Below are 9,346 nucleotides of genomic sequence, written 5' to 3' on the forward strand. Positions count from 1 at the left end.
AATATTATATAAATGTAAATTATATTGAATTAATATATAAATTATTATGAAGAAAAGTAAAAATACTATTGGAATCAAATACATCATTATAAGAAATTTCTACCAAACAAGTACGACGATTTACAAACTTCTTATAAAAGAAACGGAACAATATTTGAAGTTAATATGTACTTGCACAAAAAAAAATGAAATGATAATTGAAAATGTGTATAAGTTATATTTTTAAAGAATTTCAAAATTAATCAAATATATTCTCGATAAACTCCTACTAACGAAATGATAGATACTGGGAGTCGAATCTAAAAGTTTTGCTTGTAATCTTTTTTTTCATTGTGTTATATCTATTAGTACTTTAAATTTAATGGTTACATTTATTACTATCCAAAAAAAAATTATAGCTAATAAAATCTTATGTACAACTAAAGAAATACTACCGAATTAATTTTTTTAATATAATTTGAAAGGAGAGAATTCAAAACTTAATCCTTTTTTTTTTTTTGCTAAGACCCACATAGAAATGTGTTATCGATGTGAGTAAAGCTAAAGCAACATTAGTACTTATATCATTTGTGGGTGCAGATAACTCTCTGTATGATTTTTCAAAGTCAAGAGCCTCCGACCAATTCGAAACAAAAATAAAAATCACATTAGTCTCGATGATTATTTTATGTTATGCGGAAGGAAGTTTCCTTTCAGTTCTCATCCCTTAGAATCTTCTGGCAATTGGATGGCCAAGGCCAAGTGGAAACCACATGATTGGTCGTACTTTCAAATTCATTAATGTCCATCTCAGAAAATTTTCTAATATTGTAGCAATGTTATCTTTTCTTTAACATTTGACCATATGCTACTTTCATTTATTTATTAAATGTTTCTATTTTTATTTTTATTTTTTTTTACCAAAAGAACTTCTTCTTCTATCCTTATACTAAACTCCAAACAAAAACTTATTAACTTCGATATATTAACTATATTAACCTCATACTTATTAACCTCACTTAGTCGATCAAACGCTCCCTCTTTAGAAGTATATTCTGGGTTGTCCACGACACATTACTTAATGATAAAACCCACTCAACTAGCTAGCTGTACCTGCTTGTCTTGCAAACTCCAAGTCAAAGTCTACCCATTTCTCCACGTGACAATGGCATTCTGGCTCCCTTCTTCCTCCAACCAATCAACGCGACTGCTGGAAATTCTCCTCCTCCTCCTTGTTTCCACCGGAGTAACATCCAGAGGTAAAGCTCAGCCACTGCTTTAACAATTTCAGAAACTGAAAAAAATAATAAGAAGAAAACCCCATTTTATCTCCTTCTCTTACATTGTCTCTGTTCATTTTCAGAACTTCTGAAGAATGCAGATTTCGAATCTCCGCCGTCAAACCTGCCGAAGAATTCAAACAAAACATCAGTAACACTGAACAAAAACAACACAATTCCAGGATGGACATTTCAGGGGGCGGTTGAGTACATAACAGTTGACCAAATAAAAAACATTTCGTTGCCAGACAAAGGACATGCCATATTATTGGGTGAAGATGGAAAAATCAACCAGACCTTCAAAGCCGATGTGGATTTTTTGAGTTACTTGCTGACCTTTGCGTTTGCACCAGGTGGTCAGAACTGTTCGGTTACAGCTCCATTACAGATCTCTGCACCGGATACTGATTCGGTGTTTAGCTTTAGCCAGCATTATGGAAAGGAGCCATGGGAGGTCCATGGCGTTTATCTGGGCAGCTGGGGAGATGAAGAGCCTGTAAACCTTGAAATTCTAAGCCAAGCAAACGATTCCACACCAACCTGTTGGCCTGCAATTGACTCGCTTCATATCAAGACAATGGGTATAGTGATGCCAGACAGTGGTAAGTACATGATTTCTAAGATCCTCATAATGTGCTCAAAAACCATCAATATTTTGCCTGACACATCTAAAAATATCGCACTAGCTCAATGAGAGCTAGTTTCTCAAAATAATTTTTTCTAACCTGTATCAGTAAACTAGTGCTCTCGCTCTCCCTGCTTTTCTGGTGGCGATTTCTAACCAAGTCGTTGGGATTTTCGTATGGATGTCCATTTCCAAGAGAACAAATGAAATTTGACCCACTGCTTGAAATCAAATTTGGTCTTCAGCAAGCGCATTGTGAAATTACCGATTCAACCCACAAACATGCTCTATGGACTGAGCGGCGAACATGGATCTCATTTCTTCCTATCACATATCGCTCCTTCCTTTCGCTTCTTTGATTTTTTTTCCCTTCTGCAACTCTTTCCCCTTCGCGGCTGGATTCTTCCTCTCACTCTCTCTTCTTGATCTCACTCCTTGGTCTTGCTCACCATCTTCCATCATTGGTTCTAGAGAGAAAGATGGGTGAGAGGAAGAGAATAACAAAATAATACAAAAAAAGCAAAGTGTTAGAAAAACTTAATTTGAGTAACAAGGTCAGCTAATATCAACACAAGCTTTCTGGTAATCCTTATAAAACGAAAACTCGAAAATAATATTGTAAATCTCAAAAAGCTTTCACTTAAGATATATTTGGTGCTCTTGATTGGCGCAGACAACTTAGTAGTCAATGGAAGATTTGAATACGGACCAGATTTTCTTGAGAGCTCAGAGGGAGGAGTTCTGCTGGATTCAGCTCCTACTCCTTTCTTTTCACCACTAATACAGTGGGCAATCCTGGGGAAAGTCAGATACATAAATTCAAAACACTTCTTTGTACCACAAGGCAATGCTGCTGTAGAGTTGGTATCAGGAGTTTCATCTGGAGTTCAAGCAGCACCGAAACTCCAGGCAGGTTCTTCTTATACCTTGAATTTCACACTGGGTGATGCCAATGATTCGTGCAAAGCTACATTTCTTGTTGGTGTTCAAGCTGGATCTACATCTCGGAATTTCACACTGGAGAGTAATGGAACAGGTTCAGCTGTAAAATTCTCCATGACATTCAATGCAGCAGCTCCTGATGTTAATACAATCACATTCCTTAGCTACACTACATCCCAAACAAAAGATGGAGACCTCTGTGGTCCAGTCATAGATGATGTCATTTTGAGTGTTTCTCACGGGCTCAGAATTTCTGTGCCGTGGAAGAGTGTGATTCTTCTGTGTTTGATTATAATCATCTGTTTTCTCTGAGGGCAGTGTCGAGGAATTTCAACATTTTGACAAGTTAGGAAACCTGTATTATTGCTGTACCTTTCTTCTTTGAGGAAAATTCAGAATAAAAACCAGCAAACATTGTATTTTGTCTCAAACGAAGTATACTTTATTTATTTGTGGAGATAAAAAGGAGCCACAGTAATTGTTACAGTACAGTACATTTACATTGTTGTAAATTCTTATCTAAGATTGAGTATAATTTGCTACCGAACTGGAAGCAATGAATATTTATATACCACCTCTGTGTCGATGTAAATTCTGAAAATGCTGCTTCGTGTCACGATAACACTGAACTTTGTTGTACATATGACACGAATATCTAAGAAGCCTCCAATTAGGAAGTTTGGAACATAATCGTCAATGGTGGAGCGCTATTCATACACTGTCCATTGTATTGGCCTTTTGATGACCTGTAAATGATGCAAAATAACGAAACACAATGCTAAGCGTATCAGATAGAGATGATAGAAATGCTTACAGTACCATACAATTGCGAGGACTAGAAAATGATGATTCCATCAAGGAAATCTGTAACTTCACCAGATGTATTAAACCAACTAATAAAATGGATACGGTTAAATTACAAGTTTAGTCCCTGAACTTTTAAGTTTCCATGTAGGACATCACTAGACTTAAAACAGTGTCTAGTAGGTTTTTGAACTTTCATTTGTATGTCTAACTAGTCCTTGGACTTAAAATATATCTAATAAGTCCTTCAACTTCCAATTTTATGTTTAATAGATCCATCCTTCAACTTTCAATTTTGTGTCTAATGGAACCTAAACTTTCAATTTTTTTATCTAACTAGACTGAATTTTAAATATGAAATTCAAAGACTTATTCAACACAAAATAAAAAATCCAATGACCTAATAAACATTTTTTTAATTTGAAGGATATTGAAAACATAATTCAAAATTTTGGGGACCTATTATACACTTTTTAAAGTACAAGCCTCAAACAGACACAAAACTAAAAGTTTAAGGACTAATCTTGTAATTTAACCATGGATACCGTAAAAATTGTTTTAACATTTTAGCAAGATGATGGCAGCATAGTGAAAAATATCCTCCCATGTACCTAACAAACGATACCATCCTAAATTCCAAAGTAGTATACTCTAAACAGCAGTTCATTCTGTCATGCGCCATTTTTCACATCTTTTAGCCTTGGACAAGATAATGTACAGGAAGGATCAAGTATATAATACAAAATCAGAAAATTAACATGCTTCCAGTTCCACGATAGAATGTGATATAAGGATTCCATCATTCCACAAACAAAACACTACTACTGTAACAGATGACCTATTATTGATCACATTTGATTTTCATAGTTATGCGATCATATTGATGTTTAAGTTTATAAAGGTCATGGTAACGTAGACTAAGATAAAAAAACATATGTGAAGAATATAAGTCATAGTAATGTAATCCTATTAATGTTTAAGGTAATCGACATCACAGCCACTGGACAAAAGGATAAAAAGAAACTCAGAATCACTTACCATATAAAAGGTACTGTAACTGTCAATATTTCTGATTATGTACGCAAGGCAGCTATGCTGTTTCAACATAATTGATCTTTGTTCCACGTTTCAAAAGATTTTTATATTCTTGACTTTTTGACCAATCATCAATCTCACGTGCTCGTAAAACAGGTAGAGGATGTGAGAGTTGTCTTGTTTGAGCATTTCTGCAAACACAATCAGCTAGATAAGAACATAGACTGAAATAACTTTATATTTTATACGCTTCACAAATTATTCACCTTATATACCATCCTATGGGGCTTGAAGAAGCTTTGTCATATGAGCGAGCTTGCTCCAAAAAGGCGTCCACATTCAGTTGATCGGCCATAGATGGACAGCCCCCAGCTAATTTCATCAGAACAGAGATGACCACCTCTTGTTGGAGCAAATGAGTAATAAAATAGATGAGAAAAGAAGTTTCAAAAATAAAATTCATCTACAGATAAGGAGGGGGAGAGAGAGAGAGATTCAGAAGGAATATGAGGTTTCTAGTTAAATAAATTCTGTACTTTAGAATCCTGTGCAACAAGAAGGGCAGCACGATCACAAGTTAGCTCTGCTGCTCGAAGCCAACGAAATAACTGTTCTTCTAAGTTCTGAGCTAAAAATCCACCAAGCCCTATAAAACATAATAAATGAAATTTAGGCATGTTTTTTAAATACTTTTACCCTGAGCCTACAAATCCCTGGGTTTTATTTTTCCGTTTAAATATCACATCATAATGTTTGCCGTGAATTAACATGAAGCAAAATTACTTACTTTCATGCTAAAATTTTTGTGTGCACACGAACAGTGACTTGTTCTAGAATTAGAATGTTGCACAATTGCATTAATGCTTAATAGTTAGTGCTCTTTCATTCTCCAAAAGGACCAATCAACAAATAGCCCCAATAATTATATTATACTAATCAAACCGTGATTTAAATGCTTACCAGGTACAGTGTAAGCTCCCAGGGTAAGAATATTCGCAAATGTAAGCCACACACCATGATCACATTTTAGATGACCCAATTCATGAGCCAAAACAGCCTGAATATTTCAAGTGATAGAAAATTACGGCATGCGACACATAGCATCAATAAGAAACAAAATGATGGACAACAAACATGCAAAAATGAAATAATAAATAACAATATACGTGAGTTCCACATTATGGTTTGGCCATGTATTTGATCAATGATGTATGGGCTAAGCATTTTCTGTTTTCCGTTTTGTTTTATGTTTTTTGTTCCTTTGTTTCTTTGTTTTTTTATTCTTTTTATTTTTATTTTTTTTTATTTTTTTTTTTTTTTGGTATTACAAAAGTTGAAGATACAAATTGAATCAGTAACTTGAGAGGCTAAACTTAGACTGCATCAGATATGTATAATTCTGGTTAGCATGGATGCTATTGATGAGATCACAGCATAAGATAACTGCTGACCTGCAATTCTTTTTGTGTAAGAAGCTCCACAAGGCCAGTATGAACAACAATAAACGGCTTTTTACCATTTATGGCTAAAGTATAAGCGTTTGGAACAGGATTTTGACGGACATATAGATCTGGAGCCTCAACATTCAGTACTTTGGCAGCCTCAATCATCAATTGATGAAGATCTGAAAGCTGAAAAAGGAAGAAACATTTGCTAAACACTAGTAGTAAAATCCCCAGGCTCAATCCCATCACGTTCACATAATAAGGAACAACAAATGCTCATCATCCAATTTTCCATATTACAAAAAGTACTATTGTTGGATGGATTTTTAGGGTTGAAAAACCTGATTTTTAGAAACAAGAATTGATGTTCCTATGTTCTCAAGAAGCATGACTTGCTCAGTCACGGTTCCTGCAATGATGAAACAACAGTACCATTAAACAGGAAAAAAATAATAGCACTATGTAGCCAAAGAGCAGCAAACCAGTATGGAAGAAACTATTTGAAATATATACTATATCAAAAAAAATAAATAAGATCAGCTCGTATAACCCATATAAGTTGGCATAGTGGATAATAAGACCAATGTAAATTGTAAAGGACTTAGAGAAAACGGATTCAAGTCATGTTGGTCAACAACTACCTAGAATTTAATATCCTATGCGCTTTCTTAGTAATAAAATGTAGTAGGATAGGCAGGTTTCTCTTGAAAATCGTTGAGGTGTGTGCTAGCTAGCTCAAACACTCACATATATAAAAAGAAAATAATTTATGCTCACGTGACCATATACATATAATATGTTTCTGTAGAAAGGTTGATATACCGTCTTTAATGATTTAATCATCTTGATGAAAACGTCACCAACCTGATGGCAGATCAGATTTCTTAAAGCTCTTTTGTAAGTTCATTAACTGGAACAGGTTCACAAGATTAATTCAACTTGTAACAACTAACAACTCAGTCATGTCCCAACAATAAATTATGGATACTCAAAAGAAAAAGCAGAAAATTGTTTCTGATAGGTATGTCCAAATCAACTGGATGCTCAATAATCATTCCGAAGTTCTTCAGTTCTCAGTCTTACCCAATAAAACCTTCCCCAGCTCGCTCAACCCTGGAATTGCCCGCAATATCATTGTGTTCTGCATGAAAGAACAATGCTTGACTTAAGCAACAAAGTATCTGACTACTAACATAATTATTTTTTTTAATTAAAAAGAAGGATATCGACATAAGTTACTTCTATCATCTAACATCGTAGAGTACACCATTGAGTTTAATTTCAAATTTTGTAGGAAATAGAATTCTTTTTTATTAGACAATTTTACAATCCTTTTGTTTTTCTAGAGACTTGAATATAATATGTATTAAATGTTGAGTCAAAATCAGAAAGAGAGAAGACTCCGTTAATGGTTATGAGGAATTCTTTTGGAGTGAAATAACGAATTGAAAAGATTAATTCACTTAGTCTAAATCAAAAGCTTAAACTTCTTGGTCTAATGCAGTATAAATGGTATCACAACAATAGGTCCAAGCTTGAATTCCTACAATGTCAGTATCTTCTCATTTTTATATTTCATATCTTACGCATCAAGCCTCGAAAACCAAAAGTACCTTTCAAATCAGTATCAGAATTAGAATAAACTTCCATTATCAATATCAGAGAACAAACATTGTAAATAAATTCTCGGAACACACCCAACAAATATGAAGAAAAACTAATTGGTTCTTTGTACAGATGACCTTAAATTTTTTTTTAAATGTAATTTGACTGGCTTTTTCAAAACAAAGTATTCAAACCTTTTGCTAGGTCATCAAGCCTTTTTTCGGATTTTTTTTTTTTTTTTTTTTCCTCATTCTAATTCTAGTTCTAGCTCACTTTCCTGCTCTATTTTCGTTATCTCGTTTTGTTCTTGTTCTAGCTCTGATCCTTGCTTTAGTTTTTAGTCACTTTCTCTCTGCATGTGGTTCGTTTGGCACCTAGAAAAGCTCCATTCGTTGCCATGAATCATCCCGCATTGCCAGAAGAATTAAAAAAAATTCTGCTTCTTGTCGCGGTTGCCATCATCATAGACCAAATACAAGGAACCGAGTGATATCATTACTGGAGATGAAATATAGAGAAGGGATCTAGAGAAAGTTGACAAAAGGAAGAAGAGAGGGAGGGAAATTTAGAGAGAGAAATGAGAGAAAGGAAGAAAAGGGAATATTAAAAAAGAAAAAAAAGAAAAAAAAGAAGTTCGAAAAGAATTTTAAAAACTTATTTTGAAAACCAAATTTAAAGTTGAATCTAACACATGACCCAAAACTAACCTGTCTCATATCAGTCAGAGGCACAGTTAAAAGAAATTCATTTCCATAGCAAACAAGAAACTTCATCAATCTCAAAAAAGATGTATTCATAGAGCCAGTTAAAGAAACGAGAAGAACTTTGAACCTGCTTATCGAGAGGATGACGGAAATCGTCGGCATCAAGGTCTCGGAAGGCGAGGGAGGCAGCTCTGCAAACGGAAGACCTAATTCTCGTAGTGACCGGCGATTGGATTCGGAATCCGATTCGGAGGGTAGTGAAATTGAATCTGTGGGAGGATGGAGATCCGATTCGGGTAGGAACAGGATTTGTGGTGAGGCAGAGGGAAGAATAGGGAATTGAAGCCATGGAAGCAGAGAGATAGGAAGAGGTTAGAGAGGGAAATGGAGATTAGTGGTTTGATTGGGGCATGAAAAGAGGCTGATGATATTTTGTTTTGGGGTTACGTTTTGGATTTACGGCCACTGACCGTACTTATGGTGAACATTTGGCGCCATTTCGTTTTCCTTTGACCGTTGATCGCCCATCAACCTTTAAACCCACCTCCCTCATCTAAAATCTAACAGCTTCTTATTATGATAAAAACAATAACAATTATACTGTTAATATATTATATATTAAATGATATTACAAAATTTTTAATATAAAACAAGTTCAAAAATTAATTAGTAATAGTTTATATTCTACCTAATTAGTAAATAACTAAATATATTTTCATCACATTTTGAAATTTTGTTTAAATAAAGAATTTAATTTATGAATTTGCTACCAAACACATACATGAAAACATGAAATACAACTTTGTTTTCATTGAATCCTTTTTCACTGAATCGCTTGTTTTCAAATTTATGTTTTCAGATTGTCTACCAACCCTAATAATCTCTATGAAAATTTTAAAAAAATATATATGAATCTCAAACAAAGAA

At 34.3% G+C, this 9,346-nt stretch overlaps 2 protein-coding genes and 1 long non-coding RNA gene across 4 annotated transcripts; 1 reads left to right on the forward strand and 2 right to left on the reverse strand.

Annotated features, from left to right (window-relative positions):
- Window positions 1-835: 835 nt before the first annotated feature.
- Window positions 836-3,368, forward strand: LOC120082514. Its single transcript, XM_039037720.1, has 3 exons — window positions 836-1,238; window positions 1,343-1,861; window positions 2,558-3,368. The coding sequence occupies exons 1-3, from the start codon at window positions 869-871 to the stop codon at window positions 3,136-3,138; spliced, it is 1,470 nt and encodes a 489-aa protein (XP_038893648.1). The 5' UTR covers window positions 836-868; the 3' UTR covers window positions 3,139-3,368.
- On the reverse strand, window positions 890-2,732 carry LOC120082532. Of its 2 annotated transcripts, XR_005483207.1 has the most exons (4): window positions 2,594-2,732; window positions 1,985-2,351; window positions 1,557-1,807; window positions 890-1,383 (listed from the first exon to the last, which is right to left on the reverse strand). It is a non-coding gene; the product is annotated as an uncharacterized LOC120082532 (long non-coding RNA). The 2 variants fall into 2 exon arrangements; XR_005483206.1 differs by lacking the exon at window positions 2,594-2,732 and having other exon boundaries at window positions 1,985-2,560.
- Window positions 3,246-8,870, reverse strand: LOC120082524 (protease HtpX homolog). Its single transcript, XM_039037729.1, has 9 exons — window positions 8,547-8,870; window positions 7,194-7,251; window positions 6,452-6,519; window positions 6,117-6,296; window positions 5,626-5,722; window positions 5,202-5,311; window positions 4,932-5,065; window positions 4,669-4,856; window positions 3,246-3,572 (listed from the first exon to the last, which is right to left on the reverse strand). Exons 1-8 carry the CDS (start codon window positions 8,766-8,768, stop codon window positions 4,721-4,723), a joined length of 1,005 nt encoding a protein of 334 aa, XP_038893657.1. The 5' UTR covers window positions 8,769-8,870; the 3' UTR covers window positions 3,246-3,572; window positions 4,669-4,720.
- Between the last annotated feature and the right edge of the window lie 476 nt (window positions 8,871-9,346).

This window comes from Benincasa hispida, chromosome 1 (assembly GCF_009727055.1).
Source record: "Benincasa hispida cultivar B227 chromosome 1, ASM972705v1, whole genome shotgun sequence".
NCBI lineage: Eukaryota > Viridiplantae > Streptophyta > Magnoliopsida > Cucurbitales > Cucurbitaceae > Benincasa > Benincasa hispida.

Bases quoted from the DNA above. Each gene is read 5' to 3' on its own strand.
- LOC120082514 (XM_039037720.1), top strand. From the start codon at position 869: ATGTTTCTATTTTTATTTTTATTTTTTTTTACCAAAAGAACTTCTTCT. The intron at 1,239-1,342 runs GTAAAGCTCAGC...GTTCATTTTCAG, and splicing joins CACCGGAGTAACATCCAGAG to AACTTCTGAAGAATGCAGAT. The intron at 1,862-2,557 runs GTAAGTACATGA...TGATTGGCGCAG, and splicing joins TATAGTGATGCCAGACAGTG to ACAACTTAGTAGTCAATGGA.
- LOC120082524 (XM_039037729.1), bottom strand. From the start codon at position 8,768: ATGGCTTCAATTCCCTATTCTTCCCTCTGCCTCACCACAAATCCTGTT. The intron at 5,066-5,201 runs GTACAGAATTTA...CTCCAACAAGAG, and splicing joins TTGTTGCACAGGATTCTAAA to GTGGTCATCTCTGTTCTGAT. The intron at 4,857-4,931 runs GTGAATAATTTG...TTGTGTTTGCAG, and splicing joins CCCATAGGATGGTATATAAG to AAATGCTCAAACAAGACAAC.